Source organism: Aquarana catesbeiana, linkage group LG03 (assembly GCF_042186555.1).
Source record: "Aquarana catesbeiana isolate 2022-GZ linkage group LG03, ASM4218655v1, whole genome shotgun sequence".
NCBI lineage: Eukaryota > Metazoa > Chordata > Amphibia > Anura > Ranidae > Aquarana > Aquarana catesbeiana.
Window position 1 is genome coordinate 558,672,529 of NC_133326.1, and position 17,043 is coordinate 558,689,571.

Here is a 17,043-nt window from a genome sequence, read left to right on the forward strand (position 1 = left end):
AGATAGAAGAAAGAAAAAAGAAGAAAGAAGGAACATTTAAATAATACTTTTGTACCCCTCTACCATTTCACACAGGGGGGAGGGCCGGTATCTGGGGGTCCCCTTGTTAAAGGGGGCTTCCAGATTCCGATAAGCCCCCCCGCCCGCAGACCCCCACAACCACCGGCCAGGGTTGTGGGGATGAGGCCCTTGTCCTCATCAACATGGGGACAAGGTGTTTTGGGGGGCTACCCCAAAGCACCCTCCCAATGTTGAGGGCATGTGGCCTGGTAGGGTTCGGGGGGGGGAACTCTCTTTTTCTGCGGCCTGCCAGGTTGCGTGCTCGGATAAGGGTCTGGTATGGATTTTTGGGGGGACCCCACGCCATTTTTTTTTATTTTGGCGCGGGGTTCCCCTTAAAATCCATACCAGACCTGAAGGGTCTGGTATAGATTTTGAGGGGGACCCCACACCATTTTTTTTATTTTAATTTTGGCCGGGGTTCCCCTTAATATCCATACCAGACCTGAAGGGCCTGGTATGGAATTTAGGGGGACCCCCCACGTCATTTTTTTTTTTTTTTTTAATTTTGGTTCGGGGTTCCCCTGTAGGGAATTCCCATGCTGTTTTTATCAATGAACTTCTATGTGTATTGTCGGACCGGCAATGCATTAATAGCCGCGAGTAGTTTTAACTGACTTTTTTTCCTTTGAAATGTCATTTTGCTGTCAGACTGTTCTAAACACGGGAAACATGCGCCCCTTTTACAGGCATACTATAGACACCCCCCAGGTACGAAATTTAAAGGGATATTACACTTTTATTGTTTCACTTTAAGCATTATTAAAATCAATGCTCCCGAAAAAACGGACGTTTTTAAAACTTTTTTTTGCATTGATCCATGTCCCCTGGGGCAGGACCCAGGTCCCCAAACACTTTTTATGACAATAACTTGCACATAAGCCTCTAAAATTAGCACTTTTGATTATTCATGTTCGTGTTCCATAGACTTTAACGGTGTTCGCGTGTTCGAACAAATTTTTTGCCTGTTCGCATGTTCTGGTGCGAACCGAACAGGGGGGTGTTCGGCTCATCCCTACTCCCGAGATTAGTAAATGAGCAGAAGATTTTTTGACTTCCATCATCCAATCACATACAAGGAAAAATGCTGTTTTTTCTTAATTTACCTTGCACATGATTGGGTATTCTTTATAAAGTAAAGCTTTACCTCATTTACTAATCTCTGGAGCAATTGCACCCCGCAGAGTGCAGCTGCATTTCGCAAAGTGCACAGTCTATTTGTCTTTAGTAAATCAACCCAAAAATGTCTCACTTGTGCAGGATAGCTGAAATCAGTCTGTATATTTGCCTGATATGACATAAAAAACAACAGATTTCTCAGATAATCAAACAGCGAGATCTCCCTGCATTAGTTCCCAGCTCTACTTCTGTTTGCCTGGGAGTTTTGGGTGTCCCTTCCCATCGTTGTGTGCTCCAGCTTCTCCTGTTACATTCTCCATAATATAAAATGAATAAAATTCCATCAGGGATAGTGGGAGCATCTCATACTGGGCACAACGGGAGCTCAAAGGCATGGAGGCATAGACATCAACCCAGAAAACTAGTCAGGGTATGAAAATATGAATATTTGGTATTTACTACATTTATAATAGACAGCATCCTTCTGATATGAACAAAATATCTTCTATAGGTACAGATAACAGAAGATATACACTATATTGCCAAAAATATTGGGACGCCTGCCTTTACACACACATGAACTTTAACCTCCCTGGCGGTATGATTATTTCGGATTTTAGGTGCTGAAAGCGGTACAATTATTTTGCATGGAAATTTGGCGTTTTATATTGTAGGCCTGTAATTCTTAACAATAACACACTTAAATCTGTCCAAACAAGAGTCTAGTAGATATCCCGGGTATGATGAAGTTTGAAACACAAAAACATAAATTATAATATAATAAATAAATATAAATAATTAAAAAAAATAATAATATAATAATAATAAAATAAATTTCCCCACGATTCACTATCGCTCAATTCTGCAAGTGTTCTAATTTACTATCGCTGTTTTCTAGCTGATCTAAAGCCACTTTTGACATAAAGGGACACTTTTTGGTTGCTATGGACAATCTCCAGTTTCCAGGCAGAAAGAACAGTATATATCATATAAAACTGCATGCAGTGCATGGGCCAAAGCACTGGGGACAAAAGGGATGTGAAATAATTTCATACAGTACTGTAATCTGTAATATTACAGTACTGTATGTGTTATGATTTGTAAATTTTTTTGAATTTGCCGCCAGGCTCCGCCCCCATGCGTTGCGCCGCTCCCAGGGAATGGAGCCTGGCACGGAGAGGCTTCGAAGGAGACAGAGCCCACGGACACTGTGGGGGACATCGCAGGATCCTGGGGACAAGGTAAGTAACGCCGCACCAGGATCCTGCAATGTAATCCCGAGTGTGGCTCGGGGTTACTGCTAATGGGACTGAAATTTAACCCCGAGCCACACTCGGGATTACCGTCAGGGAGTTTAATGGCATCCCAGTCTTAGTCTGTAGGGTTTAATATTGAGTTGGCCCACCCTTTGCAGCTATAACAGCTTCAACTCTTCTGGGAAGGCTGTCCACAAGGTTTAGGAGTGTGTCTATGGGGATGTTTAATCGTTCTTCCAGAAGTGCATTTGTGAGGTCAAGCACTGATGTTGGACGAGAAGGCCTGGCTCACAGTCTCCGCTCAAATTCATCCCAAAGGTGTTCTATCGGGTTGAGATCAGGCCAGTCAATTTCCTCCACCCCAAACTCGCTCATACCAACATGGGTTATAAAGACACATGCATTTAAAGTGATAGTTTAATTGCATGTACAAGCTATTGGGATTTGAGCACAGGTATATCTTTTCTTTGTTGTAACGCAGGTCAGTGACCAGACCTGAACCTAGTAGCTCTCCCCCACCTTGTGTCTCTATGCTCCAGGTTGGCATGGTGTCCATTGTAGCATTTGCAGTGGCAGAGCAGTGTAGGACTGGCCATAAGAGGGATTACCTTGATGCAGTTGGCTAGCGTAAGCATGTATTGCAATATGTGAGAATTAAAAATCTCTGTTTTTCATTGCATAGTTTGCTGGAAAGGGTGTATTGCAGTGTGCAGAGGGTCCATCCAGAATTTGTAGTGCTACCATGTGGTCACACCCCTTTAGCACTTGATATTTTAAATTCATGTACGAACTATTGGGATTTGAGCACAGGTATATATTTTCTATTTAAAGTGTATCCAAGCCCAGGAACAAAAATGTAATATAATACAGTCTGAAAAAGAAAACTAATGGAGCCACCACAGCTGTTATGGGGTTTAAATAAGCATGCATGCCTTTTACATTGATATCTACAGTTCTCTGTTCAATATTTGTGCTCACTTTGCAGAAGGAAGGTGAATTGCCAATGTCGAAGAGGAAATGGCAGACAGGAGAGAAGATAATGTTCACACTGGTGTCCGTACCGCACGGGAATGACATTGCATCACTCTTTGAACTGGATGCCACAACTCTGCAGCGAGCTGACTGCTTAGTGCCCAGGTAAAGCCACAGTGCACCACATTCTGTCTGGGGGTTCTGTGCATTTTCCTTAGCTGCCAAGAACAAGAACTGCGATCTGCAAAAAAAAAAAAAGTGACATACGTTTTTCCAAACCTTTTGTTTTATTTTTGATAGAGTGGGGAAGAGTTACAACTTCGCACAGGTTTTTATTGCTGAGATCTCTTTGAGGAGATCTCCATTTCCACTGACTCCCTGTCCTAGGGACAATGTTTCGCCTGGGCAGGAAGTAAGAGAAAATCTCCAGTGGGAACACAGGCAAAATCAAAAAGCTGATGGGAGTTCTAGTCTTTCCCTTAGCCAACACGTAGAAGATTTTTTTTTTCTACAGTTGTGTCCTTCCTGGAAATGTCCCCATATTTCCTGTCCTGGTGACAAAGCCAGAACAGGAAGCAAGGAATTGTATCCATTGGGGCCCTAAAGAGCAGTAAAAACTGACAAAGGTTCTAGCCCTTTTCTGTTCTATTTATTTCAAACATATTTTTCTTAAAGCAATAAATATCAAGTAGCAGTATTTGATATTATTCAATGTCATAATCAATAGTCCAGTCAAACAATAATGACCTAAATCATAATGAAAAATAAAGGTGAGGAGGGAGAAAGGGGATGAGATTCCAACAGATAATTGTTAAATCGTTACCCATAGTAAGCTTCCTGCCAAGTAATACACTTTAGGTAGGAGTTAATGGCCACAATCACCCCAGCACCCCAAATGGGTGCAAACAGCCAGGGTTTGGGCCAACGACCCCACCAGGGTGATTGTTTTTGTTTTGTTTTTTGGCAGTAGAATTTTTAATGTGGTTCAAAAAATGCAATTCAATACATTTCTCCATTGTTACAAAGGATATCTAATAAAATATTACCTAATAAAAGTTACGGTAACATCATCACTGTGCTGTACATAGCCTGTGCAGAGAGCAGAGCCGTGGGAAGGACCTAGCGAGCTCCACCCATTACAGGCTGTATGTAGAGAACTATGGGAGGGGGCGGAGTCATGACCAGTCACCCTTCACAAGGAGAGAGAGCAGCAGTGACTGGTCTTTATTACAGGAAGCTCCTACACAGAGGAAAAGTTTTCCACTGGATTACTACACAGATATAGAAGATATATACAAAGCACACCAAGATTCAAGTAACAATACACAGGACTCTTGTATTTAGGTGATATTTGCTTAACCCAGAGTTCAGCTTTAACAGCAAACATATTATTTGCACTTCCTTGTAATATGACACATATACATTGAATATTTTATCAGCTTTGGTTTTCAGGAAAAAATGTTGTTTCCCAATGTAGGAACTCCTATGTCAGACTACGCCATCTTTGTACCAACACCTGGGTGACCAGTACTAGTATTAATATTGACACAGATGAGGAAAGACCCGTCATGCAGAAGGTAAGGGGTCATTGCTGGCAGAATTAAAGGATTAGACCACTCAAAGTAAATAGTTCTGTTTTAACTGAATTTTGGCAAGTTCAATCAATCGCTAATCTCAAGTTACAGTGGTGGGATCTTTGCTCTTTAGTTCTCCTTCACCTTACTAACAGGCCTACTGATGCATTCTCTATAAGTGAATTCAGATATAAAAAATCCAACAGTGTGAATAGAAACCCCTCACAATGACTGCAGATGGGAGGACCTGGGAACTCAAGCCAAATGTATCACAAACACAATATACTTTTAATTTAGAGCTTCTCCAGTCAATTAAAGCAGAACTCCGGCCTTCCCTTCAGTCTGGCACAGTTGTACAGGCTCCTCTCCTGTACTGAAATTACTTACTCTGATTTCACTGCACACTGTGAGCTTCTAACAATGTGCATTAGAAGCTGCAGCAAGTCAGATAGAGCCCACCTCATTTCCTGCCTGGAGGAAAGCATCATCTATCTCTTTCCTCCCCTGCCTAAACTGTCCTTGTCCCAACACTTTCAGTCATTGGATTTCAGTTCTTTTAATCATAGAAGCTCAGCAACACTTGTGGGTGTTACTTAGGGCACTCTAATTACGAATGTCCATTCCTCCAGACAGGTGTCAATCCATTAAAGCGGAGTTCTGGCAAAAATTTTTTTTTTTAAAAGTCAGCAGCTACAAATACTGCAGCTGCTGACTGTTAAAATATGGACACTTACCAGGGCTCCTGCGATGTCCTCACCCAAAGCCCTCGGCTCTCGGGTGGAGGCGCCGCCATCTTCGGTAAGACGGCTTTCACACTGAGCCGCCCCGGGCTCTGGTGGTAAAGTGGCACTATTATTAGCGCTGCTTTACCGTCGTTTTAGCGGCGCTATTCGGCCACTAGCGAGGCGGTTTTAACCCCCCGCTAGCGGCCAAAAAGGGTTTAAATCCGCCTGCAAAACGCCGCTGGAGCGGCGTTTTGCCAGCGGTACCGCAGCGCTGCCCCATTGATTTTCAGTGAGTTCACCACTCCTTCACCGCTCCAAAGAAGCTGCTGGCAGGACTTTTTGTGACGCCCTGCCAGCGCACCGCTCCAGTGTGAAAGCCCTCAGGCTTTCACACTGGAGTGAATGGAGCTGCTTTTTTCAGGCGCTATAAAGGCACTATTTTTAGCGCTGTAGCGCCTGAAAAACGCTGGCAGTGTGAAAGGGGTCTTAGGGAATCAGGAAGTGAAGCCTTGCGGATTCACAGCCTGGTTACCTACTGCGCATGCGCGAGTCGCACTGCACGTCCTCACTGGTCCCTGCTGTCTTCTGGGACCTGTGTCTCCCAGAAGACAGCGGGGGGGGGCAGAGGAGGAGCCGGACATGGCGTAGATCACTGCAGAGCCTGTGGTGATCTATGCCCGGAAGTGGGAACAAATGCCTGGGTTAGACAGGTATCTGCTCCCCCCTGAAAGGTGCCAAATGTGACACCGGAGGGAGGGAAAGGATTGGAAGTTCCATTTTTGGGTGGAACTCTGCTTTAAGCACTGAAGTACTGAAGCAGGGTGCCGTGATGTTTTAAGGAAGCTGTATGTGATGTAAAGTACTATGCCAACCCCTCACATTGTGACTGCATTGCATAGGTAATCACAAAAACTCGATGATTTAATGGCTCCAGTCAATTTTGTTTTAATTTTGAATAAAGAGGGGAGAGGTAAACTTCCTTTAAGATTTTTTTTTCTGTCTGCGTCTTCATTGATGAGATTTTCTCTCATTTCGTATCGCTCTGAAAAGAAAAGGGGGATGCAGGCATCACTGTGGCAGAAAGGAACAGACAGCAATAAAAAAATATTTGCTGGCAAAATTTTTTATCAATTCCTGTCCTGACAGGAAGTGAGGGGGCATCTTCCCAATGGCAGACACAGACTGCACTAAAATCCTTAGAGGGGCTTTGTTCCACTCTTTCCAGAACTAAAAAAGTTTAGGCAGGGATTGGACTTTATTGTAGTCAATCTAAGGTAGCCTGTCCTTTGATGTAACTTTTGACTACCATTTACCTTTACTGCTATGGACCACTCTATCCTTTCTGTAGTCTGGAATTGAATAGTTGTCAAGCACCCTGAATCCCACAGCCCACCAATCAGATACCTCACCAGTTCTGTGACTTATGTATGATCAGTTATGCATGCTCTTGCTGCAGACATTGGGGTTGATTTACTAAAACTGTACAGTGCAATATATGGTGCAGCTGTGCTTGGTAGCTAATCAGCTTATAGCTTCCCCAACATCGCTCCCAGCTACATCACCAACCTCATCTGCAGATATAGCCAAAATTGTCCTCTCCGTTGCTTCCAGGACCTCCTGCTCTCTAGCCCCCTTGTTGCCTCCTCCCATACTTGCATTCAGGACTTCTTCAGATCCTCTCCCATCCTCTGGAACTCCCTGCTCCAGTATGCCCGGTCAGCCCCTACCCTGTCTAGGTGATCCCTGAAAACTCACATATTCAGGGAAGCCTACCCAACCTCCACCTATGAACTGTACCTGAGTCACCACCATCTCAACATCCCCCGTAGCTATTACCTTTTGTACCACCCCCCCCTCCCTTTAAATTGTTAACTCCATGAGCTGGGCCCTCCTATTCCTTCTATATTGAACTGTATTGTAATTGTACTGTCCCCCTCTACGTTGCAAAGCACTGTGTAAACTGTTGGCACTATATAAATCCTGTATAATAATAATGATAATAATAACTTCAGCTTGTTCAGTTAAACTTTGACAAAAAACCTGGAAGCTGATTGATTTCCATGCATAACTGCACCAGATTTTGCACTCTCCAGTTTAAGTAAATGAACCCCATTGATTGGTTGATATGTGACACACTCTCCTCCACCCTAGTACCTTTTCTGGGAGATGTCATATTGTTCTGAACTTTGCACATGCTTCTTATTGGCTTTGGGTGCCTGCTACATCATCTTTGGGGCAGGCAGTTTTACTTGATTGGTTATTGGCAAATTGGGCTGGAGTGGCACTGTATCTAAAAACATTTCAGTGTTGTAACCCTGCAACAAATGCTAGGAGACCTTGGATGAAGAGTTTTTTATTTTTTATTTTTTTTAGAGTCGATAGCGAATATGTTTCAGGAATCACATAAATCCCCCTTCTTCAGGTTGACCTATAGTATAACTGCTCTACCTGCTACTCCACACAAGCTACAAGGAATTGCAAGGTTGGGGCTCCTGGCTGCCCACACACAGTGCAATAATTCAAGAAAAGTCTTGCACATAGCTCCAAGTCCTCTTATGTTTATTAATCAAAAGGAAAAAAGCTCCATGAAAGCAGCACGCTAATGAGGTTCAGTTGGAATGGCCTTTATCATAGCTCCCGCTGTGTGCAGGGCTTTTCTTGAATTATTCCCCTTCTTCGGGGCTTTGAAGTAGATGCGTGCTGGCTAATGTACTGCCACTGGTGAAAGACAGATTAAAATCAGCTTGAGTTGCTGTTTAACATTGATAATAAGTGGACAGCAAGCACTGGTGTTTATAATATTTTACTTTATAGATTGTAGCAACCTTTTGGCTGCCTGCTTATCTTATCTCAAGCTGATGTTAATCTGTCATTCATTGAAGCAGTAAAATTTGGCCGCACGCATTTGCTTCAGAGCCCTGAAGAAGTGGGGTTTAGGTGATTCCTGAAATGTGTTGGCTATCACCTCTAAATAAAAATCTTTTGTGTTATTCTGGATTGGTCAGTAGGGTTCTTTACCAGAAAGCCATTTCAGAAACCAAAGGATCCTGAATTAGTAATAGGAACCTCTAGAACTATAGCAAAAGGCGCTCTTTGGAGCAGAAGTGGCATTTATGTATAGACACCCTTCAATTTTTTTTTTTCATTATTTTAAAAGTATTTTAAGAATTTTTCTTTTCGTTTTTTTTATTAATGACCTCATATACTTATACATGTACTGTTTGTGAAAAGAGATTACTCATGTAAATCAATGCAATAGATCGGAACGTGCCAAACGAAGGAAGATAAGGAAGCTTTTGCCATCATCTCAGTTCCTCTGTCTGAGGTTCGAGACTTGGATTTTGCCAATGACGCCAACAAAGTTTTAGCCTCCACGGTGAAGAAGTTGGAGTATGGAACTATCACTCAGAACGAGCGAAGGTATGGCTATTTTTTAACCCAGAAATATTTTTTCTTTAAATCTGTCAGTCTGTTATATTATACTGCATGGGGAGGGATCCTCAGCACTCTAGCTGTTTTGCAACTACAAGTCCAGATTTGTAGTTTTCCACAGCTGGAGTGCCGATTGCCCACCCTTGTCATACTGTATTCTGGCCATGTTTGGTGGCTGCTATTTAGTTCTGAAGTTGTTCCTGAATATGGTTATACTTTTTTCAAATTAAATCACTTTTTAGGCAAATCATTAAATAAGCAGCGGAGTGATTATTCCGCACTCTATCTTTTGTTGGAAACAAGATATTATGAAGAGAAATGATTGAGGTAACCACAAATGTCACAATATTTTAATAAAACTGTGACATTTTTACCTGATGTGATCAGCATTAAGCTGACTATACAGGTTAACAATATCATTTACAATCTCTATAGCAGGGTTTCTCGACTTGGGTTCCTCCAGAGGTTCCTTGGGCAATTTGTGCCTCTCAGATAAAATGCCACTAATATCATTGATCTTTTTAGCTATCTGTAAGGGGGTAATTCTTCCCAATGACTACAAGTGTAAGGAGCATTCTTCCCAATGACCATCACACTAATGTATTATGAGTTGTAGATATAAGAATTTTTAGCAGAGGTTACCTGAGACCAGAAAGTTATTTCCAGGGTTCATCTGTGTTGGAAAGCTTGAGAAAGCCTGTGCTATAGAGTCTTATTTAGATGTACAAATTGTATTTATTGAGTAGGGTCAGGATTAAACAATACATAAAAAATAAACATGAAATTTTGTGTATAAGTACCTTGAATTCTCATTTCCAGACAATAAGACCCCTTTCACACCGAGGGCGTTATGCAGGCGCTATAGCGTTAAAAATAGCGCCTGCAATCCGCCCTCAAACAGATTCTCCATTGTTTCCAGTGTGAAAGCCCGAGGACTTTCACACCGGAGCGGTGCGCTGGCAGGAGGTTAGGAAAAGTCCTGCCAGAAGCTTCTTTGGAGCGGTGAAGGAGTGGGGTGTTTACCACTCCTCCACCGCTGCTCCCCATTGAAATCAATGGGGCAGCGCTGGGATACCGCCGGCAAAACGCTGCTATTGAGGCGCATTGCGGGCAGTTTTAACCCTTTCTTGGCTGCTAGCGGGTGGTAAAAGCGCCCCGCTAGTGGCCGAAATGCGCCGCAAATCCGCCGGTAAAACGCAGCTAAAAATAGTGGCGTTTTACCGCCGACTCTATAGGCGGCTTGGTGTGAAAGGGGTCTAAGTGGAGCTCTAGGCACTTCTTCACATGTTTTTCAGGCTCTCGTTATCTGCTGTATCTAAAGTTATAATTTACACATGGAGCTGAAATTAGTCAGGGCAATGACTCTCTCACTCTGTTTAGAGGGCTCCATATGTATTTTCAAGTACAGAGAGAGAGAGAGACCTTGAAAGTAAAGAGCTTCCACTGTTCTCTCTCTTTAGAAAACACAATCCTATACCACTGGGAAACCCTCTATTAAATGTCTACCTAAAAAAAATGTAAAAAAAATTATATTATATACACTTTTGTGTTTGCCCCTGTTTATCATGAGCTGAACTTAAAGATATAAGACTTTTTCTATGTGCACAAAAGGCCTTTGCCAAGATAATCCATCCACCTCACAGGTGTGGTATATCAAGATGCTGATTAGACAGCATGATTATTGCACAGGTGTGCTTTAGTAATTTGATGCAGTGTGTGGCATATGGTCTGAGCACTGACAGGCTGACCCCCCACCCCTTCAACCTCTGCAGCAATGCTGGCAGCACTCATACGTCTATTTCCCAAAGACAACCTCTGGATATGACGCTGAGCACATGCACTCAACTTCTTTAGTCGACCACAGCAAGGCCTGTTCTGAGATGAACCTGTCCTGTTAAACCGCTGTATGGTCTTGGCCACCGTGCTGCAGCTCAGTTTCAGGGTCTGGGCAATTTTCTTATAGCCTAGGCCATCTTTCTGTAGAGCAACAATTCTTTTTTTCAGATTCTCAGGGAGTTCTTTGCATTAGGTTCCATGTTGAACTTCCAGTGACCAATATGAAGTGATTACACCAAATTTAACACACCTTCTCCCCATTCACACCTGAGACCTTGTAACACTATTGAGTCACATGACACCGGGGAGGGAAAATGGCTAACTGGCCCCAATTTGGACATTTTCACTTAGGGGTGTGCTCACTTTTGTTGCCAGTGGTTTAGACATTAACCACTTACGGACCGCCGCATGCCGATATACGTCCTAAGTTTGAAGAGGAATATCGTTGTTATGGCAGCAGCTAGCTGCCATAACCCCAGTATCCTCTTCTTCGGCTGGCGGTCTGCTTCCTGATAAGAGTGGTCTCTGCGGTGGATTCGCTGCGAGATCACTTTTATCGGCGGCTGGAAAGGGGCCTCTCCCTCTCCTGCCGCGCTCCGGTGCCCTCTGCCGCTTACTGGAGCCGTTGGCTTTTTTTTTTATTATTGCATTTTAGTGTAAATATGAGATCTGAGGTCTTTTTGACCCCAGATCTCATATTTAAGAGGTCTTGTCATGCTTTTTTTCTATTACAAGGGATGTTTATATTCCTTGTAATAGGAATAAAAGTGACACAATTTTTTTTTAAAGAACAGTGTAAAAATAAAAAATAAAAGGTAAAATAAATAAGAAAAAAAAAAATTTAAACGCGCCCCGTCCCGCCGAGCTCGTGTGCAGAAGCGAACGCATAAATGAGTAGCGCCCGCATATGAAAACGGTGTTCAAACCACACATGGGAGGCAGGGGCATAACTAGAAATAGCAGGACCCCATAGCAAAATGTTGTATGGGGCCCCCTGCAAACAGCCCCCCCCCCACAGCTGCCCTAGTGTCAATGCAACGTGACCTGTGCCACATACAACGTGATCTTTGCACAATGCAGCATGACCTGTGCCCAATGCAGCGTGACCTGTGCCCAGTGCATCGTGACCTGTGCCCAATGCAGCGTGACCTGTGCCCAATGTAGCGTGACCTGTGCCCAATACAGCGTGACCTGTGCCTAATGCAGCGTGACCTGTGCCCAATGCAGCGTGACCTGTGCCCAATGCAGTGTGACCTGTGCCCAATGTAGCGTGACCTGTGCCCCATACAGCGTGACCTGTGCCCCATACAGCGTGACCTGTGCCCAATGCAGCGTGACCTGTGCCCAATGCAGCGTGACCTGTGCCCCATACAGCGTGACCTGTGCCCCATACAGCGTGACCTGTGCCCCATACAGCGTGACCTGTGCCCAATACAGCATGACCTGTGCCCAATACAGCGTTGCCTGTGCCCAATACAGCCTGGTCTGCTTGTGCCCCATACAGCCTCACCTGTGCAGAGGAAGAGGCAAGCCACCCAGATCAGCAGAGAGTGGGATTGCCCGCTGTAATAGCTTTCATTTGAATTTCCCGTCTTCCCGGGGCACATAGCCCCACCTCTTGGCCCGACGCCTTTGATGACGTCACATGTCCCGCATTGGATTGGCGTTCTGTCTATCAAAGGCGTCGGGCCAAGAGGTGGAGCTATGTGACGTGAGCCCCGGGAACACTGGAAGTTCTAATGAAAGCTATTACATTGGGCAATTCAGCTCTCTGCTGATACGGACAGCTCGCCTCTTCCTCACCTCTCTCTTCCCCTGGCTGGGAGACTGTGCCGGCGGTGCTGTCATCCTCACCGGGCCCCAATCGGCTGCGGGCCCCATAGCGCCGGCATGGGTCGCTATGGTGGTAGTTCCACCCCTGATGGGAGGTATCGCCGCGATCGGTAGAGCGAGAGCAATAATTCTAGCCCTAGACCATCTCTGTAACTCAAAACATGCAACCTGTAGAATTTTTTAAACGTCGCCTATGGAGATTTTTAAGGGTAAAAGTTTGTCGCCAGTCCACAAGTGGGCGCAATTTTGAAGCGTGACATGTTGGGTAACATTAACATTATCTTTCACAATAAAAAAAAAATTGGGCTAACTTTACTGTTGTCTTATTTTTTAATTAAAAAAAGTGTGTTTTTTCCAAAAAAAAGTGCGCTTGTAAGACCGTTATGCAAATACGGTGTGACAGAAAGTATTGCAATGACCGCCATTTTATTCTCTAGGGTGTTAGAAAAAAAATGTTTAATGTTTGGGGGTTCTAAGTAATTTTCTAGCAAAAAAAACTGTTTTTAACTTGTAAACATCAAATCTCAAAAAGAGGCTCGGTCCTTAAGTGGTTAATGATTGTGTGTTGAGTTATTTTGAAGGGACAGCAAATTTACACTTTTATACAAGCTGTACACTCACTACTTTACATTGTAGCAAAGTGTCAATTCTTCAGTGTTGTCACATGAAAAGATATAATAAAATATTTACAAAAATGTGAGGGGTGTACTCACTTTTGTGATATATACACACAGCATATTATAGGATTGGACACTGCCAAAAAAAAAGCTGTAGGCCAACTCAGGATAACCTCTCCTGCTTCCAGCATGCCTCAGTGTTTTGCTAGTGTCCTTGGAGAAATGGGTGTCTTTTTTCAGCTCTTCTGTTAGCGCAAACTTATTTTTTCTAGAACTTTTTTTTCTTCATTTTTATTTTTGGGCCTGTACTGAGATCAGGTCAGCTGAGGTCTACAAACTTCTGACATAGGGGAGTTTTGATCTTTTTCTTAACGGCCTCGGGCACAGTTCTCAAAGTGGAGCTTTTTTTTCCTGATTGACAGTTCAGGCTGAGTCTCTATCTCTTTACCGACTGACTCCTTCAGGGATGGACCCTGAAGGTTGATTCAGTTCTCATTTCACCATTTTGAATGGATATTTTGGATGGATCAGGTAGACCAGCTTAGAAGTTTATGGTCTTGTAGATATATATATTTTTTTGTCTTTCCTGTCAAGAAATATTTCATTGGTTATGTGTGTTTTTTTTACCTTCCAGCTTTAGGAGTTGGGTCCCTATGCAAGACTTTGATCTGGTCTTCTTCACATGTTTTTGCTACCAGGTGGAAGATGTTGCTTCATCTGGTGCTGCAGTTCCCAGGTTTTTTTCTTATGTTTACGTTGGGCCTGTTGGTAATTTTTTAATGTGTCACCCACCACTCAACTGGTTTTGGATGTTGTGAAGGTGAAGACTTCCTGTGTCCCTCAATAGTGGAGAAAGAAATCAGGATTATTGTACCATAAAATCCTTATCTTGGAGTCCTTTGAGAGACGCAAGTTCAACCCCTCAGTTTTTTGACTATGCTGTTGGTACTACTTTGCTACAAAATTGAGGCATGCTGATAGTGGGTGGGGTTTATTCTGGGGTGGCTTGCAGTTTTTAGTTTGCCAGTGTCCAATCCTCCTGTAGGCGGTATAACCCAAAGGTGAAGACTTCCTGTGTTCTTCCATTGACTTCAAGACAAATATTTTACAAGACAAATATTTTACAGTGAGCACAACAATTCTATTTTGTCCTATTAAACAGTACAAACACCCATTTTTTGAATGGAATCAAAATAAACTGAATTCATTCTGTTTCAGTTTACAAAATTCATAGAGCGGGTATACATTAAATTGGTGGTTTGTTAATGTTTTCAGAAGATGATCTGCCATTTGTTGCGTGTGATAATTTTTTTTCCCTCTGCTCAGGTTTGTAACCAAACTTTTGGAAGATCTGATATTTTTTGTTGCTGGAGTCCCAAACAACGGACAGGAAGTACTGGATGTAGTTGTCACCAAACCCAACCGGGAAAGACAAAAGTTAATGAGAGAGCAGAATATTTTAGCTCAGGTGAGCAACTGGAACTGCATTAGAAATTAGAAGAAAGACCTGCATTTGAAGTATATTTCAAACAGACATGAAACGTAGCAAAGCGCATGTGTTTCAAATCAATTATAGGAGAAAAAATGTACACACTGGTATTTTTTCTAGCCAAGATCAATCAATCATCTTTTAGGTCAAAGCAAAGAGTAAACAATCAGAGAGATGGAAATATTTTGTTTTCAAGATTTTTGTGTTTTGTACGTCATATCACATATGGGAGAATGCCAAAATTGGTTGATACAACTAGAGATTTCAATTGAATAGATAAAGAGAAAAAAAAAAGTACATTTAATGCATTTGTGGCTAACATAGGGTTACATCTATATCTGGCTAATAATGATCAGATTTTGACATATTTATATGTCAGCTGACCCAAAACTTGATTTTCCTGCATGTCTGCCAAAGTGCCACTTCCTGTGGCACCTTTCTACACCTTTTGGTACACTGAAAACCTTGAACATTCATCCCAGAATATCTGACATCTGCTTTTATTTTCCAGTGTTGTCTTTTTTATTTGTTTTCTTTTTGTTTTTATTTTGTTTTTATTTGTTTTCTTTTTTTAGTCCCAGAGTTCCACTTCAGTTAGACTAAAGAACAGTCATTTGGAAGTTTAAAGTGTAACTCCACGTATGCCCTGCAAAAATAATCTCCCCCAGTCTGTTACATACTTTGCAAGGAAGTTCTAAAGACTTTATTACACAAATCTACCTGCAGCCATTGTACTGGAACTCACATGTGGATTACCCTGACTTATTTCCTGAGTGCTAAATGGGAGCAATAGGGTTGATTTACTAAAGGCAAATAAACTGAGCACTTTACAAAGTGCAATTGCACTCTGCAAGTGCAGTTACTCCATTGCTTAGTAAATGAGCAGAAGCTCTGCTGACCTTCATCATCTAGTCATGTGCAAGCAAACATGCTGTTTTTTTAAATTTACCTTGACGTGATTGGGTACTCTTCGCAAAGTGAAGCTTTACCTCATTTACTAAGCTCTGGAGAAACTGCACTTTGCAAAGTGCACAGTCTATTTGTCTTTAGTAAACCAACCCCAATGTGTCTACCTACTATAGTCACATGAGTAGCAAGGAGCCAATCACATGAACAGTTAATGACATTTCTGCTATGTACACCTACAATGCACAGAACATTCCCATGAGAAGCCATGTATAACATGTTCAGCTAGTTTTTTGAAAACCATAGCTGGTTGTAGATTAAATTAGGCCTTATTTATTAATACTAAATTATGAAAAGGCTTCTACAGTTGTTAACAGTTGAATTACTCTTGAAATAAAAGAGTGCCCATCACATGACCAAAAGAAAGAAAGAATGAAAAAAGTGATATATCCTAACAGCAGACAGAGACATAAATGCTGGGCTATTATGCGACATCAGGAGATGTCAATTGGGGGATATCCGATTGTACATGAAAAGCATGTTCTTAGCATAATGCAGAAAACAATGTCAGAGATCTTTCATTAGCAACTTTAATGCCTGCTTTCGGCCATCTATGATGCTAAGAAGACTCAAATCGAGTCCTTAGTTTTCCTTAAAAGCTTCCTATGACTCCTGATAACAATAGTCATTTTGTTAATTGCTTTCATTCATTCCATGGGCAGTTAGTGAGTTAGGAAGTGTGAAATACAGTTACATATGAATATTTTGGAAGAAAATAGTGTTGTCTTTGTTTTATCCAGGGAATGACAACAGTTTTTTTTCCCTAATGTGTTTCCTCAGATCTTTGGCATCTTGAAGGCACCATTTAAAGACAAAGCTGGTGAGGGTTCCATGCTGCGTCTTGAAGATCTGGGTGACCAGAGATATGCCCCTTACAAGTACATTCTGCGACTTTGCTACCGCGTCCTGAGGCACTCTCAGCAAGACTATCGGAAGAACCAGGTTAGCGTTACTGCTATGGAAGCTGGTTGTATTGGCGGTATCAAGGCAGATTTTTATATGTTTTTTAAACATATGCAAAACCAAAGGTGTGACTGGGTCTTGAAGCGTGAGTATTCTGAAACCAAAGTGTAATCCAGGTGGTTACCATATAAAGGAAAACTGCTCTGAATGAAACATGGTGGTGCCATTGCTGTGAATACAGGAAACAGCTCTTCTTCCTCC

At 42.5% G+C, this 17,043-nt stretch overlaps 1 protein-coding gene across 4 annotated transcripts in view; it reads left to right on the forward strand.

Moving 5' to 3' along the window:
• Positions 1–17,043, forward strand: part of ITPR2 (inositol 1,4,5-trisphosphate receptor type 2) — a 518,259-nt gene that overhangs the window by 215,768 nt on the left and 285,448 nt on the right. For all 4 annotated transcript variants that reach the window (XM_073621752.1, XM_073621753.1, XM_073621755.1 and 1 more), the window contains 5 exons: positions 3,421–3,572; positions 4,885–4,984; positions 8,966–9,126; positions 14,751–14,892; positions 16,660–16,821. In XM_073621752.1, the coding sequence (XP_073477853.1) occupies positions 3,421–3,572; positions 4,885–4,984; positions 8,966–9,126; positions 14,751–14,892; positions 16,660–16,821 (717 nt within the window). The remainder of the gene's footprint in view (positions 1–3,420; positions 3,573–4,884; positions 4,985–8,965; positions 9,127–14,750; positions 14,893–16,659; positions 16,822–17,043) is intronic.